This window comes from Oryzias latipes, chromosome 19 (genome assembly GCF_002234675.1).
Source record: "Oryzias latipes chromosome 19, ASM223467v1".
Taxonomy (NCBI): domain Eukaryota; kingdom Metazoa; phylum Chordata; class Actinopteri; order Beloniformes; family Adrianichthyidae; genus Oryzias; species Oryzias latipes.
The window spans coordinates 1,482,669-1,508,317 of record NC_019877.2 but is presented as its reverse complement, the minus strand read 5'-3'; the positions used below and the strand labels follow the sequence as shown (position 1 = coordinate 1,508,317).

The following is a 25,649-nucleotide window of genomic DNA, read 5'->3' as shown; positions in this document are numbered from 1 at the left end:
TCATCAATCCTTTATTTTTTTACAGACTCCTTTAGTCTAAAGCAGGTTTCAGATCAGAGTGACGTCGTGAGAAAACTGCAGGTTTTTTGTTTTTCTTCTAATGTATGTTTTGGTGCTTTTGTCTTGAGCGGCTGACGTTTGTTTGTCCTCGTATGAACTAAACACTGCAGACGTCACTGCGGCTCCAGATGAAAACCTGGATTAAACTGAAGCTGGAGATGGTCTGAACACCAGTCTGACCCTTTCATAAAACGCCTCCGCTCATTTTCTGGGCTAAAGGAGGAAGAATGATGGGGGGGGGGGCTGCTTACGTGGACGCCTGGCTGTGAATCTGCATGCACATCAGCGGGTTCGCCATCTTCCTCCGGCGCTGGAACGGGCTGAACCATCCTCGCACAAACCTGCACAAACGTTTTGTTGTGTTCTATCAGATATGTTCACCCTCTGAACCAAAGCATCACAGAACGCTCCTGCTGGGATGTCGCTCTGATTAACTTTAAGTCCCACTCCGATGAAAAACCTGTTTTTGTTTTTTAAACGTGACATTTTTCTGATAAATGCAATTTTACAGACACTAAAGCTCCCTGCTCTGCTCCATTCTGATGTATCCACCTGCACATCTTTGTTTTTGTTTACGCTTCCAGGTTTGTGACATTTGAAACATTTCAAAGGTGAAAAGCGCAGAACTTTGGATGGATTTCACTTCCTCCTGCTTACTTGTTGTTTTCGAAGAATCTCAGCTCCTCAGAGTTCAGCAGGAAACTGATCTCCACGATGGACTCGGCCAGCCTCCGCCCTGGAAACCGCGAGTCGTCTGCCGCCGTCCTGAAAGTCATGCAGGGTAAACTCCAGCCGAACCTTCAAGCGGAGACGCTCGTCGGAGAGCAGCCGCTCACCTCTCCATGGCCTCCACCTCCACCGAGGAAACGCCCAGCAGCTCCTTCACTCTGCTGCCGGCCTCATGGCCGAAGTGACCGTGGATGAGAGTCTGGAGACAGGACGCCAGAGACGGCAGAGCCACGGGCATCAGCTCGCAGAGCACGGACAGGTGGTCGTACCTGACGGGGGCGGGGCCAGAACTCAGCTTCAGATTCATCGACAGTTTGTGGTGGAAGCAGGAATCTAACCTTTGCCAGCCTGTGATCGCAATCCCTTTGAGGTTGACCGCAGCAGACACAGACGCCGCCACCTTCAGCCACTGCAGGTGGTTGTCCACGTGGCTCTGCGTGCAGGTCACGCACGTGTCGACGGCGGTGGAGCCTTTGAAGCAGCTGGCCGCCCACAGCTCGGACAAACCCGCGCCGCTGTACTTCTCCAGCAAAGACACTGGAGAGCAGAATTCACACACCGAAGGACAGAAACACAGATTTTCACAAACAGAAATGTGACTTTCATCAATCTGAGACGTACAAACGTTCAAGTCCCAAAAACCAAGCAGCGTAGAGGGGACAAAAACTAGAAACTCATCTGGAAAATGGATGGATGAGGCCGACGAGACGATTTTGGAGCATGTGGTGAAGCGTCCGTCCTGCCATTACCAGTGGTCAGGCATGGCGGTAGATGATGACTAATGTGGGCTTGTTTTCCATTAACAAAAAGATGTGCAGAAAACACGAGCCTTTATGGGACACATTGAATGTATGGATCATTCTTTATGCTGCTAAACAATGATCCATCATCGCTGATGAAACTTGGTCCTCAAACTTTAGCCCCATCTGTCCTGACAGGTGTATACGGCCTGTCAAACTGCTATGGAGGCTGTAGACCACTCTGTGAGCCCGTTAAGTATTCATACATGTGTTATTGGGCGGTGATGCTGCGAGCTGCAGGTCAAAGTGAACACTGAAGGCCGGTTTTTAACCCACAGCGATCGCATTGTCAACCTTCATTCTAACGTTGGCCGGTTTTGCTTGCAGCTGAGCAGCGTTTGTACTTTCCAAGCAGGGCGGTTTTCTCCAAACGTGGCCGTTTGTTTTTGACATGAAGGACATGCTGATCGCACGGCTGCCGTGTCTGCGAATGCACCGACATACAACGAGGCAGAGGAGGGAGCGGCGGGTTCACCACCAAATAAATGAACATTTAAAAAGGGGGTGAATTGCATTATCTAGAGCTGCAAGATGGGAGATAATAGATAGAATATATTTCTGGGTCTGGTCTGTGTGTAAAGTTCAGTATTTCCTTCAGCTTCTTCATCATCTTCAGTGTTAAAATTTAACACTGAAGATGATGAAGATGTGATGATGTCGCGGATCATGTCATCGGTTCCAGCGATCGAGGCGATTCAGCTCCGATGGCCCCGCCACCGCAAGTGTTTGACGTATAAACCGGACCGACGGGTCAAACCCCCGTTTGGGTCCATGTGATGAAGACGCACTGATACTTGGTGAAGGGGAACAAGCACAGGAAGCCGTTTGTACCGGTTTGCTCCACATCCAGGTTGGGGTTGTAGTCCCACAGCATGGGCTGTACCAGCCCCACCAGGCCGCACGCTGTTAACAGAGGGAAAACGTTCAGTCGGGTGAGATCCCCCCCCAAACAATAACGAACTACAAAGACCAGCATCCTCCTCACCTTTCAGCGTTTCGCCGCTCATTTCTCTCATCATGTCGTCCCACATGATGACGGTCACGTGAGGCCACGCCTCCTTGACGGCCCTAGCTACCTTAGTCACATGATCAAGAAAAAGCTGCTCTACCGTCCGTCCGGGAGAGGCCAGCCACCTCCTGGAGTCCTCCCCCTCACCCAGTAGATACACCTGGAGACAAACGCCGCGTCACGTCCAGCAGAAGGTTTCGTGGGTCCACCAAAGGCCGACCCCCACCTCGTCTGCGCCGATGTGCAGCGTCCTCACACCGGGATGCAGCTCCACCACCTGCCGCAGCATCTCCAGCACCACCTTCACCGCCTCCTCTTTGTGGGGGTTCAGAGTGCCCAGGCAGTGCGGCACCTCCCTGAGGTGCAGCATGGACTGGTGCTTCAGGACAAACTGCCACCAGAAGAGGACAAGTCATTTTTTAACGGCAGCAGCGTGGCTTCCCTGAGGGGCGGGGTTTCGCCTGACCTCCATGTGACCAAACGTCTGCACCAGCGGGATCACCTCCAGGCCTGCGGATCTGGCACAGTCCTGCAGGAGCAACACGTCCTCCCGGCTGAAAACAGAACAGGAAGCAAGTTCTCCTTCCTGTCAAACAGCAGACTCACCTCACAATCATTTGATTTTGACAGATTCAAACACTTTTACAGTTTTCTGCTTTCTTTCTTCTCCATCCATCAGTTTTCTAAGGTCGGACCTTCTGAGTTCCGCGTTAAATATCACTATAAGCGAAACCCTTCAGTCCAAATCGGCTGATAGGAGGGAAAAACAAACCAGTTTTCAAAATCAAATCCTTTTTTTTCTAATGCTCCTTTGCTTGATCTGTGTTCCAGAGTAAAGGGAGTCTACAAATGATTAAATCATTTTAAAAAAATGATTTTTAAAATTAACTGTTTATAATTCAAGCAATTTCAGCAATAAAAACATTGTAAAAGACAAAAAACATATGTACCCCAAATATCAGATCTGTTTGAGATAATTGATTAGTAAATACATAATAAAAATGATTTTATCTTTCTAAAAATAGAAAATTGTCCTTAATCATAAACATATTTGCATTTACACACATAGACACATTGAATCCATTAAATATAGATATTTATAGATATATAGAGGTTTATTTCTACATGTTCGCATTTTTTAGCTTAATTAACCTTTTTTTTGTTTAAATATGCTAAATAAAGTCTTTGTTTTATCAACGTTTTGTTCTTATCTTGATCTGATGGTTATAATAAAAACGAAAAGTTTAGTAAACCTTTTGGTGTTTCAGCTGTTCTGTCAGCCTCCGCTAGAGGTCACTGTTATGTCAACAACTGCTTACATTTAGGCGGAGTTGACCTGCGGCTGGCCACGCCCACTTTAAAAACTATTATGAACCCTAAACCTAAATAGTTGTTATTAGATGGTTTGTTAAAGTAAAAAATAGAACTATGCTGCGTCAGAGCGCTGGTGGAAACCAGAACATGTCCCGGTCAGGTCTGAAGGTCCAAAGGGTCTGGTGGACGGTTCTGGTGGATCATTCAACCGCGGTCAAGTGAGCCGACATCTGTGGAAGTGCGGTCTCGCTAGCCGTCACTGACTTTTTGCATGCGCGTTTACATCATAGTTTACGGTGCACACCGCCAGCGAGCTGAAAAGACGGTATAAAGCGCTAATATCACCCATGTCACAGTTACTCATTGTCAAATAACATGTAGTACATGAGAGATATTGCAGCTCTATATTGTCATTTGATGTACAGATTTAGTCATTTATATTGCATGTCAGACCATTCTATAATGAACTACCAAGAATAATGTGTTTGTTTGAAATATATGCAATCAGACAGATTCTAAAAGTGAGTTTGAACACTAACAAAAGTGTTTTGTGTGTTGTTGAGCATGGCATGGAATGGAATGAAACAAAAATAAAGATTCTCCACGTAAAATGCCACATCTGGTCCAGTCATGTCAATTAATTCTAAAGTGGCTTCTGTCTAAGATTACACAAAACTTTCAATGGATTATTGTTGTTAATGATGTTCACTAATATAACAGCAAGCTTGAAGAAGATTTACTGTATAAAATTAGAGATATTGCCATTATAGTCTCATTCAGGCTGTCTCATTCAAAGTCAGAGTGTAACATGGAAATCACCCAAAATGCCACTTTATTAAAAGATTACACAAAAGTTTCACTGGATTATTGTTGGTAAGCATCTTACCTAATATCACAGCAAGTTTGAAGAAGATTTACTGTATAAAATTAGAGATATTACCATTATAGTCTCATTAAGGCTATCTCATTCAGTCAGCATATAACATGGAAATCACCCAAAATGCCACTTTATTAAAAGATTACACAAAAGTTTCACTGGATTATTGTTGGTAAGCATCTTAACTAATATCACAGGAAGTTTGAAGAAGATTTACTGTATAAAATTAGAGATATTGCCATTATAGTCTCATTCATGCTGTCTCATTCAGTCAGCATATAACATGGAAATCACCCAAAATGCCACTTTATTAAAAGATTACACAAAAGTTTCACTGGATTATTGTTATTTAGCATCTTAACTAATATCACAGGAAGTTTGAAGAAGATTTACTGTATAAAATTAGAGATATTGTCATTATAGTCTCATTAAGGCTGTCTCATTCAGTCAGCATATAACATGGAAATCACCCAAAATGCCACTTTATTAAAAGATTACACAAAAGTTTCACTGGATTAATGTTGGTAAGGATCTTAACTAATATAACAGCAAGTTTGAAGAAGATTTACTGTATAAAATTAGAGATATTGTCATTATAGTCTCTTTCTCGCCTCCTCATTCAGTCAGCATATAACATGGAAACCACCCAAAATGCCACTTTATTAAAAGATTACACAAAAGTTTCACTGGATTATTGTTGGTTAGCATCTTAACTAATATCACAGCAAGTTTGAAGAAGATTGACTGGAGAAAATTAGAGAAAGTCATGTTATAGACCAATTCACAGTCATAGTGTAATATTTAAACCTTACAAAATACCCTTTTTTCAAAGGTGACGCTAAACGTTCACTGGATTACTGTTAGTAATGGTCTCCATGATCATCACAGCAAGTTTGAAGAAGAATGACTGTAGAAAAGTAAAGATATTGACATAATAGACCAATTCAGGCCTCCTTATTCATAGTATAAAATGTTTATAAACCTCTATATTAAGTAAATACATGGTTAGAGTATTTTTCTGCAGTAAATCTTCAAACTTGCTGTGATGAACATGAACATCATCACCAACAATAATCCAGTGAAATTTTAGCGTCACCTTTTAATAAAGTAGCATTTTAGATAGTTTACATGTTACACTCTGAGTATGAATGAAGAGGCCTAAATCGGTCTATTAGATCAATTTCTTTAATTTTCTCCAGTCAATCTACTTCAAACTTGCTGTGATGTTAGTAAATATCATCACCAACAATAATCCAGTGGACGTTTTATGTCACCTTTGGAAAAAGTGGCATTTTGGGAGGATCAAATGTTCTACTTTAACTATAAAGGCAGGATGCCTAGGAGAACTAAAACTTTCATATCTGTAATTTTCTCCAGTCAATATTCTTCAAACTTGCTGAGATGATCATGAAAATTATTACTAACAATAATCCAGTGAATTTTTGTGTAATCTTTTAATAAATTGGCATTTTGGGTGGTTTCCATGTTATATGCTGACTGAATGAGGAGGCCTGAATGAGACTATAATGACAATATCTCTAATTTTATACAGTAAATCTTCTTCAAACTTCCTGTGATATTAGTTAAGATGCTTACCAACAATAATCCAGTGAAACTTTTGTGTAATCTTTTAATAAAGTGGCATTTTGGGTGGTTTCCATGTTATATGCTGACTGAATGAGGAGGCCTGAATGAGACTATAATGACAATATCTCTAATTTTATACAGTAAATCTTCTTCAAACTTCCTGTGATATTAGTTAAGAGGCTAACCAACAATAATCCAGTGAAACTTTTGTGTAATCTTTTAATAAAGTGGCATTTTGGGTGATTTCCATGTTATATGCTGACTATGAATGAGACAGCCTTAATGAGACTATAATGGCAATATCTCTACTTTTATACAGTAAATCTTCTTCAAACTTCCTGTGATATTAGTTAAGATGCTAACCAACAATAATCCAGTGAAACTTTTGTGTAATCTTTTAATAAAGTGGCATTTTGAGTGGTTTCCATGTTATATGCTGACTGAATGAGACAGCCTTAATGAGACTATAATGACAATATCTCTAATTTTATACAGTAAATCTTCTTCAAACTTCCTGTGATATTAGGTAAGATGCTTACCAACAATAATCCAGTGAAACTTTTGTGTAATCTTTTAATAAAGGGGCATTTTGGGTGATTTCCATGTTATATGCTGACTGAATAAGACAGCCTTAATGAGACTATAATGACAATATCTCTAATTTTATACAGTAAATCTTCTTCAAACTTCCTGTGATATTAGTTAAGATGCTTACCAACAATAATCCAGTGAAACTTTTGTGTAATCTTTTAATAAAGTGGCATTTTGGGTGATTTCCATGTTATATGCTGACTGAATGAGACAGCCTTAATGAGACTATAATGACAATATCTCTAATTTTATACAGTAAATCTTCTTCAAACTTCCTGTGATATTAGTTAAGATGCTAACCAACAATAATCCAGTGAAACTTTTGTGTAATCTTTTAATAAAGTGGCATTTTGAGTGGTTTCCATGTTATATGCTGACTGAATGAGACAGCCTTAATGAGACTATAATGGTAATATCTCTAATTTTATACAGTAAATCTTCTTCAAACTTGCTGTGATATTAGGTAAGATGCTTACCAACAATAATCCAGTGAAACTTTTGTGTAATCTTTTAATAAAGTGGCATTTTGAGTGGTTTCCATGTTATATGCTGACTGAATGAGACAGCCTTAATGAGACTATAATGGCAATATCTCTACTTTTATACAGTAAATCTTCTTCAAACTTCCTGTGATATTAGTTAAGATGCTAACCAACAATAATCCAGTGAAACTTTTGTGTAATCTTTTAATAAAGTGGCATTTTGAGTGGTTTCCATGTTATATGCTGACTGAATGAGACAGCCTTAATGAGACTATAATGACAATATCTCTAATTTTATACAGTAAATCTTCTTCAAACTTCCTGTGATATTAGGTAAGATGCTTACCAACAATAATCCAGTGAAACTTTTGTGTAATCTTTTAATAAAGGGGCATTTTGGGTGATTTCCATGTTATATGCTGACTGAATAAGACAGCCTTAATGAGACTATAATGACAATATCTCTAATTTTATACAGTAAATCTTCTTCAAACTTCCTGTGATATTAGTTAAGATGCTTACCAACAATAATCCAGTGAAACTTTTGTGTAATCTTTTAATAAAGTGGCATTTTGGGTGATTTCCATGTTATATGCTGACTGAATGAGACAGCCTTAATGAGACTATAATGACAATATCTCTAATTTTATACAGTAAATCTTCTTCAAACTTCCTGTGATATTAGTTAAGATGCTAACCAACAATAATCCAGTGAAACTTTTGTGTAATCTTTTAATAAAGTGGCATTTTGAGTGGTTTCCATGTTATATGCTGACTGAATGAGACAGCCTTAATGAGACTATAATGGTAATATCTCTAATTTTATACAGTAAATCTTCTTCAAACTTGCTGTGATATTAGGTAAGATGCTTACCAACAATAATCCAGTGAAACTTTTGTGTAATCTTTTAATAAAGTGGCATTTTGGGTGATTTCCATGTTATATGCTGACTGAATGAGACAGCCTTAATGAGACTATAATGACAATATCTCTAATTTTATACAGTAAATCTTCTTCAAACTTGCTGTGATATTAGGTAAGATGCTTACCAACAATAATTCAGTGAAACTTTTGTGTAATCTTTTAATAAAGTGGCATTTTGGGTGATTTCCATGTTATATGCTGACTGAATGAGACAGCCTTAATGAGACTATAATGACAATATCTCTAATTTTATACAGTAAATCTTCTTCAAACTTGCTGTGATATTAGGTAAAATGCTTACCAACAATAATCCAGTGAAACTTTTGTGTAATCTTTTAATAAAGTGGCATTTTGGGTGATTTCCATGTTATATGCTGACTGAATAAGACAGCCTTAATGAGACTATAATGACAATATCTCTAATTTTATACAGTAAATCTTCTTCAAACTTCCTGTGATATTAGTTAAGATGCTTACCAACAATAATCCAGTGAAACTTTTGTGTAATCTTTTAATAAAGTGGCATTTTGGGTGATTTCCATGTTATATGCTGACTGAATGAGATAGCCTTAATGAGACTATAATGGTAATATCTCTAATTTTATACAGTAAATCTTCTTCAAACTTGCTGTGATATTAGGTAAGATGCTTACCAACAATAATCCAGTGAAACTTTTGTGTAATCTTTTAATAAAGTGGCATTTTGGGTGATTTCCATGTTACACTCTGACTTTGAATGAGACAGCCTGAATGAGACTATAATGGCAATATCTCTAATTTCATACAGTAAATCTTCTTCAAGCTTGCTGTTATATTAGTGAACATCATTAACAACAATAATCCATTGAAAGTTTTGTGTAATCTTAGACAGAAGCCACTTTAGAATGAATTGACATGACTGGACCAGATGTGGCATTTTACGTGGAGAATCTTTATTTTTGTTTCATTCCATTCCATGCCATGCTCAACAACACACAAAACACTCTTGTTAGTGTTCAAACTCACTTTTAGAATCTGTCTGATTGCATATATTTCAAACAAACACATTATTCTTGGTAGTTCATTATAGAATGGTCTGACATGCAATATAAATGAATAAATCTGTACATCAAATGACAATATAGAGCTGCAATATCTCTCATTGATTTCTGAGCACAGTACATGTTATTTGACAATGAGTAACTGTGACATGGGTGATATTAGTGCTTTATACCATCTTTTCAGCTCGCTGGCGGTGTGCACCGTAAACTATGATGTAAACGCGCATGCAAAAAGTCAGTGACGGCTAGCGAGACCGCACTTCCACAGATGTCGGCTCACTTGACCGCGGTATCATTCAGGTGCGTCTCACCTGTAGGCAGGTTGAGCCGTCGCCTGCAGCAGCTGAAGCTCCCCCCCATAAGGAAACATGTCCTCATACTCCACCAGGAGGCCCTCCACCCCCAGCTCACTGAAGACCTGGATCAGCTGAGGAGGTGAAGAGCATCGGTCAGCTAAGGTGAGGTCATCAGAGTGGGCGGGGTTTCTATCACTAAGTAAGGGGGGGTTACCTTTAAAAGGTATTCCATCCGCGGGGGGGCTCCCTTCAAATCTAGGTGAACCAGTCTCCTCCCTGTGGGCCAAGGTGGACATGCCATTCTGTCTCTGCTGGATCCGCCACGCCGGTAAACAGCAGGTAACCCCTCACCTGGCCGTGTGACGCAGGGGCGCGCGGGCGTGAGCCTCGTGCGCTAAAGCTCAAAGGTTGGCCTCCCCAGGAAGAGGACAGAAGACGCGCGCGCGGCGGCATACGTTTTGTTTTGCTTGTGCAGGAGCCGCACGTGACCCAGTGAGAGTGACGCATCCGGTCGGCACAGCCAATGGGAGTGGACCACGCGCATAAACACGGAAGTGGCGGGCTGAGGTGGTGGCGGCTGCAGCTGGCGGGCGCGTGGCGTGCTTCGGATCCAGAGGAACACCTGCGAGGCCTCCGCAAGGGCGTCCACGCGTGGCGACATGGCTGTGACGCGGCAGAGGAACAACAAAGGGCCGCACGCGACTGAGATAGAGCGGAAGATCAAACGGTGAGGGCAGAAGCAGGCATAGATCAAAGCTCCCGCCGTCACGCCAGTGGTTAAAAACTTCAGAACACGGACACGCACGTCCTTCCACGCGGGATTCATCAATTATCAGCAAGTTGCAGCTTTTCTGTATGGATCAGTAAATGTAAATGCTGCAGAAACATTAAATTCAACAAGTAAATAAATAAAAACTTGTTTTATCCAGGAAATCATCAGAAAAATATATTTGTGCAACATTTCAATTATTATTAACCATAATAGTTTTTATTGATTTATTTCTGTAATTGTAATAGCTTCCCCGCCTTTTCAGTATCACCCTAACATTAAAATATGTCACATGATGATGGTTTTAAGTCTCATTCAGTTTGTTTAAGTTCTTGATAGTTTCGTTTACGTTTCATCCACCTTCACCTCATTTTCTTGTGGTTCAGGTTCAAACTGTGACTGTAAATCTAAGATCCCATTGCAGGTGAAGCTGCAGGTCACCTTTCCTGGATTCTTCCTGTCAGAAGCCTCACCGATGACCCGGATCTCTCCTCTCGTTCAGGGGGAACACGCTGCGGCAGGCCTCCTGGTGGCGTGGGTACCGCGGGTTGGCGGCTTTGCTGTTGGTGGCGGTGTGCGGCTGTGCGGCGCTTCTGCTGCGTCTGGCCTCTCTGGACAGTGATGTCACAGAGACCCTGGTCAGCCAGAGGGAGCTGGTCTCTCCTCAGCCGAGGGCGTACGGCGTGCCGTGCTCCGAAGACTACGACAACTACAAACGCTATCCAGGTGAGTCCGCCGTGTTTCTGAGCAAAGGAGCGACGTAAACCTGTCGAGGCAAAAGTCGCCGACGGTGGTAAAAAGGGCTCATCGGGGGTGAAAAACAAAGGGAAATCAAACTGAGGGTCAAATTTTCAAATAACTAGATGAATTTCTCAGACCAAATACAAAAAACCCAGAAAATATTTCATTTTTTGAAAGAAAACCTTCTGAAAACATCTTCAGATTTATATCAAATGCATACAAACGTTTTTAAACTGCGCTTAAACCATAAATCAGTTGTAATAAGCTGAATCACTCCTTCTGATTCCCAGTAGTCCTTTGATTATAAATATTTCGTTTTTAGCCAAAATCCAAAATCTTCTGTCGTTTTTGTAGGACATAGTTTCTGTTGATGGAGAGCTACCCGCCCCTTTCAGTCACATGAGAGCTCTCTGTTTACAGGCTCTCCAGCTAGCCTGCAGCATGAGGAAAATGCTTGGATCTACTCGAATGGAGCGAAACACTTTTCTCTCTCTCAGTGAAATCAGTCCAGGATGAACAAATTCATGTGAGTCTGGTAAAAAGTGAGGAGAGTGATTGATGAGGACAACAGCCAATCAGGATGCAGAACCAGTACGCTGGTTTAAATAAATAGAAAAGTTAGGAGTTGCACGGAGAAAAATCCACCAGACCGCAAGAGATTAGCGGTGATGATAGAGAGAGAGGAGACTCTGTACAGACGGAGCTGTCATTGGTTTTGTAAACCAGCAGGTAGCAGGAAGGTTACAAAAAAATACATTTGACATTTTGAAACCAGCATTCTTCTGTCTTTCAGCTGCTCTTTTATTCTCTTACCTGTTTGCTGTTTTTCCACTTGCTTATCTGCTCAAAAATAAGTTTTCATCGTTTATTTACTTTTGTAACAGTTCCAAACAGGTTTTATTTTGGTAATATCAGAATTGTTTACAATAAATTATCATCCTAATTATAAAAGGGAAAAAAATAATCTTAAGGGCAAATCTGGGGTTTTATTTTGAAATCAAATCATAAAAAGAAAAATAAGTTTGACTCTGGACCTGGATAATTATTTGTTTATTGTGTCCATTTAAAAAAGATTTATATTTTGTGGACGTGTCGTCTTCCTCATTTACAAAAAAAGTCAGTGTTGTACAAAATTACATAAAACGTATTTTGAAAACTTAATTACTTTTATGTAAAACAAAAAAGGTAATTGAGAATTAAAAAAATAATTTTCTTATTAAACATTTCCAATTTTATTGCTTAACACAACCTTTTTTTTGCACCTTTTTTAACAACCTTTTTTTTTGTTTCTAAACATTTTCAAAATTTTAGAGCATTCTGGGAAAAAGAAATTCCACATGCTGTAAGATTCGTTCTTGTTATTTTTTTTCCTCTTTTAGACTTTAACTTTTTAATCAAAGGGATGAAGCTTAAACCAGAAACATTATGGCTTCTTTGATAAAACATGACTAAAGATTCACCAAATTATTATTCATATCATTCATTCATTTAATTATCTATAGTTATTAAATTTATGAAAAAGTTCTAATGCCTTAGTTTTCTGATATTCTCTCAAATAAAGCAGCTGTTCCACTTTAATCCACTAGATGGCAGTGCAGCTCAACTTCACCATCAACTTAGATTCTGAGGTTTTGGTTCATTCCTCAGTGTTCGTTTAAAGTAACTAAATAAAGTTGATAAAAGGTGCAGAGCAAAACTCTGTTCTTAAGGTTGAAACCAGTGTCGTTCCTGCAGGTTGCACGCCTCAGAAGTGCGGCCGTGTGGTCACGGACGGTGTGGTGACCAGGGAGGAGGCTCTGGCGCTCAGGAGGTAACCCCCCTGCTTCATGCTCATTCGTTTTGCACTTCCTGCTTGAAAACTCAGCGGCTCCGTCTGTGACGTGCAGGCTGGCGGAGAAGGGGCTGGCGCTGGCCGGGTCCGAGGGCGGGGTGAGTATGTCGCACCGTTCCCGTCACCCACACGAACCTTCAGGGTGTCCTTTTTTTCAGCATACATTATTGATTCATGCAAATAACTCTGGGGGGGTTAAACTCTTCCGTTCACATAGAGGTCGTGCTCTGTGGGGAGTTCTGCTACTGCATTGCAGGGTTTGTGTGGTGCATTCAGGAAAACCTGGACAAACTTCAACTTGTGAAGCTTTCATAGATCCAGAAGAAAAAGGAAAAAAACAGCACATTTGTCTCCAAAACTACATTTCTAACAATAAACGAATGAGTTATTTTCAGAGGCAAGTAACAAAGCAAAATAACCTAAAATGTATTTTAACTGGATGTCATTTTGACCTGTTTTGTATTGATGGAAAGAAAAAGGAAACATCTGATTTTATAGTTTCCTACAGATTTTTGGAAGTCTTTGAATAACTAAAATACAAATCATTATTAAAAAGTGGTTTAAAACAAAACAAAGGCTGACAGTTTAGATTTACTAACTAACAACAGCTGACTAAACAGGTAGGAAAACATTTAAAAAACTTTATACCTGGCAAAAAGTGGATTTTGGGAAAGTAAAAAACTTGTTTTAAGAAAATTTAACTTGTTTTCTATCTTGCAAGAAAAATAATTATTTCAATAGTAAAATACTCTTTCTGTGAGAAAACATCGTTCAAGGTCATGTGACCTGCTGGTTTAATTTGGACTCACTAAAAACAGTTTTTTCTTCTGGTTGCATTTCTGACATCATCAAACCCCGATTTGAATAAAGTGAAGGAGTCGGTTCCACGGTTGATCCTGCTGGAACACGCCCACAATCAGGAATGGCTGCCTGGCAATTGAAGACTGCGACACAATCAAGACATGTTTGAGAAAACATAAAAAAACATTAGAACAACTGTGTGTTTTTATTTTTTTATAGAAGAGTGTTACCATTGAAGGAAATCTTTGTTTGGATCGCTCCGTAGCATTTAAACTGAACCTGGGAGCTGTCTCAGGTGCTGAAACCACTGAGCAGCTCCCAGAGAGCCTTCAGAACATCTGCAAAAACAAGAGTACATAAAAAATAGGTTAAGCAAATATTTGATCACTTAGAAAGTAGACGTTCTACTTCGCATCATCTTTAACTGATCAGAGAGTTTTCCAGCATTGCTGCTGTTCTTATCATCAGAACGTTGCAGGTTTTCTGAGGGTTCTCGGGTCCCAGAACTTCAGTCTAAGAGGGTTTTTCTGTCCAAAAATAGGTCTGGACAGAACAGTTTCAGTTATATATTACAGCCAAATCTGGATGGAAAGCCTCCAGTTTGACATGGATTAGTCTGGTTTTACTGGATTAAATCATGATCTCTCAGAACGGAGGAAACTGATCGTGAATCGGATCCTCACAGTCATCTCTGCGGTGAGTTTGAAGGTTCTGCTCACATGAAGGGACACAAAAGAAATCTGGAAATGGGGCTTAAAGTACCAGCCAATGAAAACACACAGATGTATAACTCATCTATTTCAGATTCATGCATTGATTAGAAAATGATGTTATGGTCTGGAAAGCATGTAGGTGTTCATGCTCCAACCGCTGAAAGTCTTCCTTCCTTTTGGGTTAGCAGAGGTTTGGAAGTTGTTGTAATATTTTCAGTCTGTGCTACCTGAGGAAATAAAAGTAGTTCTGAAGGTCCGTGTCTACGTTGGAATTTTCCGTTGTAGATTATGGGCATCATTTGAAGGTAATGGGTTGATAGAATTTGGCCCCTTAAAGGTCCACTGAAGATCTCAGTTGCCGTGGCGATTTTGCTGATTTTTTTTTTAAATTAATTTTTTAAATATTCTTTGAACCAGACTTAAAATGTATGCAAGCCCTCTAGCCGCTTTAGTTTGGTTCCAGGTTCTAGTTGGCTGAACTCTGGAAGTGAGCGGGATGTTTGATGTTCAGGAGAACGAAGACGTCCCGCAGATCAGGAACATTCCAGTTACCATGGCGACGGGAGCGGCTGTCACTGAACCATAGATGGTTTAGCTTCTGTGGTTCAGAAAATGTGAAAGCTCGTCAATCAGTACAGATAACCTCTTCAACCAGCTGCTGTCTGATGACCCCCCCACACATTTTTTTTTTTGTCTTTGGGCAAGACGGGAGCGCATCAGAGCTGTGGGTGTGGACCAACCCCTCCCCCACATCCCATCACCCGTCTGTTCATAATCTCTCCTGCTAGCTTACAGCCCTTCACAACCCCAACCTAACCCGGCGAGCAATACTGGAGCAGGGAGCTTGTGGCCCCGCCCAGCGTAGTTTCGTCTTGCTCCTGATTCACAACGATTTCAATAAAGAAGTTCTCAGAAATGCAGTTTGAAGCTGAATTTCCTTTTTTATGAGTCCTCCATTATCAGAAAAACACGTTGAGTAGGTAAATGTCTATCAGAAGATCTGAATCTTTGGATTTGGAATGATTCTTTGATTTATTTGCCTTAAATAAGAATCTGTTTTTAGGTAATCTCATGTTTTGTGTAGCGTCTTATTCCAGTCGGCTGGACTGGAATCAAACTCTGCAGTCGGCTTGTCAGTCTGGTGATTGATGGGTTTTACGTCCAGCGCAGGCCCCCCTCCTTATATAGTAAAGAGCCGAGCATCTGGAGAGCCCTCCCCCAGAGTTTTTTTAAAAGGTGGGATGCTGCGTCCTCTTCGGGTCACCCTGGTCCGCCTCTAGAGGGCAGACTTGAACAACGTTAGCGCTCCAGCCGGTGATGGATGTGACTTTTCCCGTAGTGCTGGCGGCCCAGCAGCCATCAGAGCAGCTGTTTCAAGTGTAAATGTAAAGGTCACAAAGGTTACAGGCTGCAGAAAACACGGCTGACTGTTTTTTTTTTTTAACTTTGGTCGCTGCAGGCCTCCATCCTGGACCTGCACTCCGGAGCGCTGTCCATGGGGAAGCAGTTTGTCAACATTTACAGGTGGGCAGCTGGACTTTGCTCCGGTGTTTCCGAGTCTCTGTACGGTGTTTTCAGAACGGTGTCGTCAGTCACGTCTGCAGGTGAGCTGTCCTCTTCAGGTGCAGCAGCCCGTGCCACGTCGTTCATCACGGCTGCTGCCACAGCAGCTCACCTGCTCCCTTTCACTCAGCCCCTCCCCGCTCGCCTGTCCTCTGTGCCGACCGAACGCCGTTGCAGCGGCGGCGTTCCCGCTCGGCTCTGTCCTCTCCTTCCGTCCCGCTGGGGACTTCCTGATGTTCAGCATCTGCTGTGTTTGAATGCTTGGGTAATGGTGCACTGTGTCACGCTGCCAGACATGAGTGTTAGCTAACCAAGCCTCTGTGTTTCTGGGACGGGGGGGTGTGTGACTGCAGGTATTTTGGGGACCAGATCAGCGATGTGTTCGCACAAGAGGACTTCCAGCTTTACAGGTGAATAATTGAAAATCAACCATGCATGTCTTACAGAGTTTCAGGATTAGATTTCCTCTAAAATTGACAAACTGAACGTTAAAAGAGCTTCATTTGAGCAGCTTTTTTCCCTTTTTAAATGACAAAAATTAAGGCTTTAATGTCCCGCTTTAGATCAATATTCCACCCAAGAGCGTCTCTGTTCTGGACGTATTTTCTCATAATTATCATTTTTATTTTTTACCTGCTTAGAACCGTCCGCGGGCGGATCCAGGCGGCCATAGCGGAGGCGTTTGGTCTGGACCCAGCGCTCATGTACCTGACCAAGCCCACCTTCTTCTCCAGAATCAACAGCACAGCGGCCAGAACCCAACACGACGAGTACTGGCACCCCCACATTGACAAGGTGGGACTTTACCCTAAAGGTATCCATGACAACCGTTCAAAGTCTGAGTGAATAGAACGTAAAAATTAGTGCTAATATGCAATGAATTCTTGAATCCAGATTTAAGGCTCTCTGCTTTAATCCCACACTGATCTGATAATCTGGGAAACACGAAGGCAGATTTGAACCAACACATCTGTTTATGAGGAAATTCAATGAGGTCAAAGGGAATTCCTCAAATGATGGTTTCTTCGGGACAAATCTGTTAGCTGCAGATCTCCATTTATGGGTTGGATCCATTCATTGATGGACTGGCTGCTCCTGCTTGCAAAAATAGACCAAACAAATCTATTAATTGTGTTTCTTTGACTGGAATTCCTCCGTGTTTACTGCCTCATATTGGCTAATGGGAGATGTTTGGCTCTTCATCTTTTCCCAATGAATACCAAGTGCTGGAAAAATGACACTGGAAAGGAGCCGCTTTGTTTTCATTGGCGCCGGCCACCGCGTTGGGGCTAATTGGCTAACCCTAACCTCATTTCCATGTAAATAGTCTGTTGCGCCGTTGCTGTTGGACTTTCTTCCCATCGATCACAGAGCAGATATGCTGTCGGTGCAGCAGCTGAAGTGTGACGGCAGAGAAACGCTTTCATCTGCAGTTCAATGAGTCTGAGTTACGGCTGGAGACGCCCAGGTCCTGGTGCGGTCTTTACATTCCTGACCTCGTCTTATCGTTGAGAGGAAAGCTGCGCCGTAAACAACAGGCGGTTTGCATAATTGCCTCTGTCGTTTGAATCAACTGCTGAATGAATCTGGAAACGCGATTCATCTAACATCCACCTTCATTCAGGCCTCTTCAGGAGGGACTGTTGGTCTCAGATGGAGACAAATCTGTCCCCAGCTGGTGGACACATTGGTCCACTCAGCAGCGTCCCTGAATGACAGACCAATTATTAGCTTTGGTTTTTCCACCAAACTTTCATTTCTGACTATTTCTTTATTCTAATTTGTCCTAATTTTTAAGAATCAAGAGCAGCATTAAAAATACTGTTACAAACGACAATGGGCGGGGCCACAAGTTCCCAGCTCCGCCCCTTTCTGATATCCACTGTCAGACAAATAGATCCATGAACGTCTTTGTTTTCCTGGTCTGAGCTGGAATCTGGATCAGAACCGGACGACCGTATAGCTACGTTATTGCTCTCCATTTTAGCTGCACCCTTTAATGTTCGGTTGGGGTGTGGGGGGGCTGTAAGCTATAGCTGGAGGGCGTGTTAACAGATGGGTGACGGGAAGTGGGGGCGGGCTTGCTCCCTGCCTATGCTTGGGTGAATTTTGAATGAGCTCCTGCAGAAACGATGACACAGATTTTTCTGATTTTGGCCTAAAAGGTCATAATTCTGTCAAACAGCCACTGGGAACGCTTTGAAAATAGATCAAATGAACGGAGTGGGACTTTAACACAAACTAGCATCAACAGCTAATAATTTACAATGATTCGTATCCATCTACTATTGAGACCATTTTGAAGCTAATTTGACATTTTAGATGTTTTTTTACCTGAAGTATGTTGGCGTCCCGCTATGCCACAGTTGACCTTACATGGTCTCTTTCTCTGTTCTGGCAATTTTTTTTTTTTTTTTTTACAGCGCATTGAGTTCTGCGTCTTCATTGGCTGCCTCCTAATATGTGTGTTTCCTTTATAACATAAAATGTTTGCCTCTTTGAGCCAACGTTTTCTTTCTTTTTTCATTTTGTGTTTTTTTCTGGTGATAAATTTCATGTTTTATTTGCCTTAAACGTCTTTATAGTTTGAGGTTTTGCTGGTCAGACTCACATGGGGGGAAGAAGCTTTCATTGTTTTACTGGAGTTCTGGTGAATGAATGAAGCTTAATTACAGACTCCAGGTCCATTTGTCACAATAAACACAAAACAAATAAAAGACATAACGATAAAAACATTCAGACAAGTATGAAAACAATGTTCAAAAAAGGCGACCATAGCAAAGCCTCCAAATAGGGTAGTGGTGTCTAAAGTGCTGTGGTTTCAGGCTTTTCCTGCATTTTCGGGTTGGATGTAGGTGAGAGCCTTTCTTTGATGTTTCATTAAGGCCGTGGGTTTGATTCCACCTGAGAGGCTCTGGTGGATCTGGGCTGTTCTTAATGGTGCGAGCAGCGGCGGATTCTGTGTTTCTGACGCGGCTCCTCCAGTCAGGAAATCAGCTCTCCAGCCAACGGCTCATTTCTCTCCTAAATAATCCCCCTTCTGGGTTTAATTAGCCCCAGAGGTGGGATGAGGGGGCAGCGGAGTCAGCGGCGTGTCATCTCAGGAGGGATGCTAAGAAGGAAGGTTTGCCTTTTTAACAAGGCAGCCAAGCACAAACAGGTTCAGTCATCCTGCAGTCATAAGTTTCCGTTTCTGCATCTCTGTTTGTATTTCTGTGCATCAGCAGCTCCTCCTGTGTGGCTGGAGCTGCCTCAAGTTCTGATTGCATTTTGTTGCCGTTTGATTCTGCAGATTTCTAAAGGAAAGGCTTTGATTGGCGTCTGAAAACCGCCGCTGCCTAATTTTCCCACGTTGCTTTTGAGGAATCAATCCACGCGGATCTAAATCGACGGTTAGCCGCAGCTCCGGGGGTTTTATTGACCCCCGTGCGTCAGGATTCGACAGAAATAAACAAAAATCCGCTTTGTGGAATTCTGACTGTTTTTACTGAAGTCAGACTCTGACTAAATTATTGGTTGAATGCTGTAAAGCATTCAACCCTTTGTTTTTCTGTTTCTCTTTCTTTATTATTGGTTGAATGCTGTAAAGCATTCAACCCTTTGTTTTCCTGTTTCTCTTTATTTATTATTATCGTATCTTATAGTATCTTCCGCCGTTTTTTGGCGTTTAACTACTTCTACAATTTTTAAACCTATTTTAACCATTCTACTATTAAAATGTTCATCTCTTTCATCTTATTTCTGCTATGACTTTTGGTTTTTCAAATCCTTTTACTTTTTAAGATATTCCAGGTTTTCCGGGAATTTTTGCTCCATTGAAATACATGGAGAATTTTTCGTTCAGAAGTTCACAGTTAAACTCCTTCTACAATTTTTCACCTATTTTAACCGTTCGACTATGAAAATGTTCAGCTCTTTCATCTTATTCTAGCTATGACATTTTGGTCCTTCAAATCTTTGAACTTTTCCAGATATTCCCGGATATTCCCAGATTTTCCAATCTTTTTGCTCCATTGGCCACACCTTTGCTTCTTTAAACAATTGTAACTTTAACATTCTTTTGGCTAGAGACACCGTTCAAATATTGAAATGTTCACAAGGTTTTGGACTTCAACATACGTTTTGAAATTATTATGGGATGGCAACACAACCTACTGTTTGGTGGGCATTTTTTGACAAAATCTGAAGCAAATGTTGCAATAAACTTCATCCATGGCTGGAACTGAACATATTGAAATTCACTGGATCTGGACATATAAGGAATGTGGGCGTGGTTAGCAAACAAAGCTCGTTGCTAAGGACGTCCAAAAGTTTACTTTTTCCGATTCATCTGAAACCGACGTTGATTTGTTCCTCATCTCCAGGCGACCCAAACATAAAATGGTTGCTATGGAGATAAAATCAATAGAAAAGCCGCCATTTTGAAAAGAGTGGATTTTCTATCAACTTAGAACATGTAGCTTTTACCAATATAATACTCTCAAACAACGTGTTTTTTGGAGTCAGTTGATGATGCTGATTCCAATGCTAGTACTTTTAGCCATTTTAGCAACATCTTCAAATTTTCAACAATTCAGCCATTTTTTCAACAATTTCAGCTTTCATGCTTAAGTCCTACAAATTTTGACCTATTTCAGCCATTCTACTATTACAATGTTCAACTTTTTCAGCTTATTCCTGCTAGGACTTTTGCACCTTTAACTTTTCATGGTTCTTCCAGTACAGTTCAGCCTTTTCTTCAGCTAATTCAGCTTTCATTAAGCAGTACAGCATTCAACCCTGCATTTTCTTCTGGAAATGCAGCTCCTTCTAGTTATTATCGCATCTTATAGTATCTTCCGCCGTTTTTTGGCACTTAACTACTTCTACAATTTTTAACCTATTTTAACCATTCTACTATTAAAATGTTCATCTCTTTCATCTTATTTCTGCTATGACTTTTGGTTTTTCAAATCCTTTTACTTTTTAAGATATTCCAGGTTTTCCGGGAATTTTTGCTCCATTGAAATACATGGAGAATTTTTCGTTCAGAAGTTCACAGTTAAACTCCTTCTACAATTTTTCACCTATTTTAACCGTTCGACTATGAAAATGTTCAGCTCTTTCATCTTATTCAAGCTATGACATTTTGGTCCTTCAAATCCCTGAACTTTTCCATTTATTCCCGGATATTCCCAGATTTTCCAATGTTTTTGCTCCATTGGCCACACCTTTGCTTCTTTAAACAATTGTAACTTTAACATTCTTTTGGCTAGAGACACCGTTCAAATATTGAAATGTTCACAAGGTTTTGGACTTCAACATAAGGCTCAAAATTATTATGGGATGGCAACACCACCTACAGTTTGGCGGCCATTTTGTGCCAAAATGTGAGGCAATTTTAAACTTCTTCAAACTTTCACCTATTTTTACCATTCTACTATTACAATGTTCAACCATTTCATCTTATTCCTTTCAGCTATGACTTTTGGTCCTTCAAATCTTTGAACTTTTCCAGATATTCCCGGATATTCCCAGATTTTCCAATCTTTTTGCTCCATTGGCCACACCTTTGCTTCTTTAAACAATTGTAACTTTAACATTCTTTTGGCTAGAGACACCGTTCAGATATTGAAATGTTCACAAGGTTTTGGACTTCAACATAAGGCTCAAAATTATTATGGGATGGCAACACCACCTACAGTTTGGCGGCCATTTTGTGCCAAAATGTGAGGCAATTTTAAACTTCTTCAAACTTTCACGTATTTTAATCCTTCTACTATTACAATGTTCAACCCTTTCAGCTTATTCCTTTCAGCTACGACTTTTAGTCTTTCAAATCTTTGAACTTTTCAAGATATTCCAAGATTTTCCAGGATTTTCCAAGATTTTTGCTCCATTTAAATACATGGAGAATCCTTGAAAACCTTTGTTGCTTTCAAACATTATAACTTGCTTTCAGCTAGAGGCACCGTTCAAACATTGAAATGCTCACAAGGCTTTGGACTTCAACATACGTTTTGAAATTATTATGGGATGGCGACACAACCTACTGTTTGCTGGGCATTTTTTGACAAAATCTGAAGCAAATATTGCAATAAACTTCATCCATGGCTGGAACTGAACATATTGAAATTCACTGGATCTGGACATATAAGGAATGTGGGCGTGGTTAGCAAACAAAGTTCGTTGCTAAGGAAGTCCAAAGGTTTACTTTTTCCGATTCATCTGAAACCGACGTTGATTTGTTCCTCATCTCCAGGCAACCCAAGCATAAAATGGTTGCTATGGAGATAAAATCAATAGAAAAGCCGCCATTTTGAAAAGAGTGGATTTTCTATCAACTTAGAACATGTAGCTTTTACCAATATGATACTCTCAAACAACGTGTTTTTTGGAGTCAGTTAATGATGCTGATTCCAATGCTAGTACTTTTAGGCATTTTAGCAACATCTTCAAATTTTCAACAATTCAGCCATTTTTTCAACAATTTCAGCTTTCATGCTTAAGTCCTACAAATTTTGACCTATTTCAGCCATTCTACTATTACAATGTTCAACTTTTTCAGCTTATTCCTGCTAGGACTTTTGCACCTTTAACTTTTCATGGTTCTTCCAGTACAGTTGAGCCATTTCTTCAGCTAATTCAGCTTTCATTCAGCAGTACAGCATTCAACCCTGCATTTTCTTCTGGAAATGCAGCTCCTTCTAGTTTTAAATGTTTTCCAATGCTGAGTGAAATAATTGGCCGTTCGCCTGCAAACGTCTCCATTAGTTTAAAGATTTCCAAAGTTTGATTTGGAAATTCTCTTTTCCGTTTCATCCAAACAGATTCAATCACAGTTTCTGTGCTTTAAAGCAGCCTAGATTTACACAGAGGCAGTAAAGTCTTTTTGGTGAAGGCAGCACACATCGTTTTCAGGAGCTTCGGTCACACCCCCCCTCAGCAATTCCACTTTCCATTAAAAGTCTATGGAAACGCACATATCGGCGCCTTTCAGGCTTCTGCGTTCAAAACTCTTAAATTCACACGACGCAAGTTTTCTACGACTCTTGAACGCGAGTTGACAGTTAAACCAGGTGGAGTTTTGACCAATCAGGTATGGAGGGATTTTGGGGCCATAATTCCAATCGCAGCCCTCGCTGGTTTTCAAACTTTAAAGTTTGCTCAAAAATTATTCTGTACCTGAATCTGAGAGATGCGTGCAAATTCTCTCTTCTGCGCTGAAACCGAGCAGAACGCCACGTTATATGAATGTGACACCAAAGCCAGCCAATCACAGACGTGGACATGAAGGTGGATGCTGATTGGTCAGACATTCTTCCACTGGCACAAAAACCTGAGCTGAACTTTGTGCTTGATATGTCTAGATATGTATTCTGTCACAAAATGTCGATATGGAATCTTAATTTGTGAGGTTTAGAGCCTCAACAAGTAGATTTCAGTACATTTTTAAAACACGTCTTCTGGACTTTACTTCCACAGCATTATTAGTTGACACTGAAAGAAATGAAATGACTTGGATTATAACAATGGCTTTATGTTTTGGTCATTTCTGTTACTCATCAGTTTTGTTGTAAATTATTTTTTTATTCTGAAAAAGTTGGTCCTTGGTGTGAAACAAGCGTCCCTCACGCTGGCCCCTCCTCCTTCCAGGTGACGTACGGCTCCTTCGACTACACCTCCCTCCTGTACCTGTCGGACTACGGCTCTGATTTCACCGGAGGACGATTTATCTTCATGGACCAAAATGCCAACCGCACCGTGGAGCCGCGCACAGGTACCATACCACGGTTCCTGCTGACACTCTGGTGATCCGTTTCAATAACCTCGGCTCTGCCGGCGTCAGCCTGCTGAAGTTGAGGTAGACGAGACCTGAAGACGTTGAATTTTATCTCCATTTGGGATTTTGGTTGTAAAGCACTGAGACATGAAAGGAAGGGAATGTAATCCTCTTAAGGGAAGTAATCAGCTGTATGCATCGCTGCACAGTCGGGATTTGGGGATTACATTTGATTTTTTTACCCCTTTGTGGGTCTGAAATGACATCTTGATCTTTCATAAAGTAAAAGTTATTAGAGCAAGAATGGTGTTTCTGACATTATTCTATTTATTTCTCTATAGACGTCTGTGTGACGTTGGCCTCTTGTGGGTACTTCCTGTTTGAAATGTCAGGGGGAGGGGCCACTTAGTCCAGGTCACATATGCAGTCAATGGGTGTACCACAGAGCTTAGGTTCAGGTCCACCTTTTTTCTAAGGACTGTTTTTTTGGCCTAGTTAACTTTCAGCACTTTGTCTTTCATTATTTTTGCACCAATAAAGTTATACCTTCATTAAATGCCTTTTGATCCCCAAATCATAGTTGCTAGTACTTCCTGTTTTTCATTTATTTTCACTGTTTAAATATTTAAAAAACAAACAAAAAAAAACTGTTTCTATGGATACAATAAAAAAAAAGTGATCACATGATCACGTTTGGTCATCACTCCATCCTGTAGCATCACTGTTTTCGACAGGATAAATCTTTACATTTTGGATGTTTATACAGCCTAAACTGTTTACTTTAGTCATAAAAATGATTACCCATGTTTGGGACAACAAACACTGTAAACCATAAACGCTACGGAGAGCGCCATCTTCAGTCGTTACGACACATAGACTTTTGGCTGTGGATTTACAGACTACAGTATAATCCGTCCAATAATGGCCCGTTAAAGGTTACCATTGCTTTTACCTGTGGTTAGTTTCTCATCATTGGTTTTTTAGGGGTCATGGTGATGGTCAGATAACCTGCAGATGCTTCATCTGATCACCATAAAGTGGATCAGCAGAAAGCCTCTCAGGCTGACGGCAACAACATACATTATCATTTGGGTTTGGATGTCATGTTTGTTTCCGTGTTCCTGCACATATTCATCACCGACTTTTGTCTGATTAAAGAGGATTTTTAAATGAAAGTGACGCTTTAAACGGAGTACGGCAAGAGCGTTGAGCCATCCATCTGTGCAGATTCATTTTTCTCAACTCCAGATGAACAAACGGGCTGAGCTGCAATGTTTTCTGCAAGATTCAAATAATTGTTTCGTCATTCTGACAACAGTCCCATAAAAAACAACACAGTGATGGTGAGAAGCTCTCAAGTGTCCTTGATGTGTCATCCTCAGTGGGGGGTCATGACGCACCTGAAACCTTGGATTAAAGGTGTCAGCAGGGTTTTATGTCGTCCTCATTTTTCCACTTGACTGCCTCTGCAAAGGCTTGCATTTTACCAATGAGCGTCTTATTCAAACGGACGTCATTTTTAGGGTATCCGGGGGGGAATTGGTCGTTTTCAGCAGGGTTGTGCTGATGAAGAAGCATCTTCATCATGATGAAAACCCAGGAGGTTTCAGGAGCAGTTAATAAAGGAGGCAGACGAGGAACCTTGTCTGTCCAACACAATCCAGAGCGCATACTAATGTTTCATCGATTATTCAGCCACTGTAAAAATCATTAGACAGAATTACCTTTCTTGAGTTTGCAGCGTTCTCCTGTTCTTGTG

The 25,649-nt window shown here is 40.8% G+C and overlaps 2 protein-coding genes across 2 annotated transcripts in view; one reads left to right on the top strand and one right to left on the bottom strand.

The window, feature by feature from the left end:
- hexdc (hexosaminidase D) overlaps nt 1-10,201 on the bottom strand; it is a 10,597-nt gene extending 396 nt beyond the window's left edge. Inside the window, exons 1-10 of the mRNA XM_023949219.1 lie at nt 9,925-10,201; nt 9,726-9,841; nt 3,065-3,152; nt 2,825-2,989; nt 2,575-2,758; nt 2,421-2,492; nt 1,128-1,326; nt 897-1,058; nt 718-825; nt 312-401 (exon numbers count right to left, since the gene is read on the bottom strand). Of these exons, the coding sequence (XP_023804987.1) occupies nt 312-401; nt 718-825; nt 897-1,058; nt 1,128-1,326; nt 2,421-2,492; nt 2,575-2,758; nt 2,825-2,989; nt 3,065-3,152; nt 9,726-9,841; nt 9,925-10,011 (1,271 nt within the window). The 5' untranslated portion in view covers nt 10,012-10,201. The remainder of the gene's footprint in view (nt 1-311; nt 402-717; nt 826-896; nt 1,059-1,127; nt 1,327-2,420; nt 2,493-2,574; nt 2,759-2,824; nt 2,990-3,064; nt 3,153-9,725; nt 9,842-9,924) is intronic.
- ogfod3 (2-oxoglutarate and iron dependent oxygenase domain containing 3) overlaps nt 9,933-25,649 on the top strand; it is a 24,360-nt gene continuing 8,643 nt past the window's right edge. The window contains exons 1-9 of the mRNA XM_004084579.4: nt 9,933-10,049; nt 10,186-10,437; nt 10,982-11,205; nt 12,955-13,030; nt 13,107-13,149; nt 16,025-16,089; nt 16,482-16,538; nt 16,770-16,923; nt 23,764-23,887. Of these exons, the coding sequence (XP_004084627.1) occupies nt 10,370-10,437; nt 10,982-11,205; nt 12,955-13,030; nt 13,107-13,149; nt 16,025-16,089; nt 16,482-16,538; nt 16,770-16,923; nt 23,764-23,887 (811 nt within the window). The 5' untranslated portion in view covers nt 9,933-10,049; nt 10,186-10,369. The remainder of the gene's footprint in view (nt 10,050-10,185; nt 10,438-10,981; nt 11,206-12,954; nt 13,031-13,106; nt 13,150-16,024; nt 16,090-16,481; nt 16,539-16,769; nt 16,924-23,763; nt 23,888-25,649) is intronic.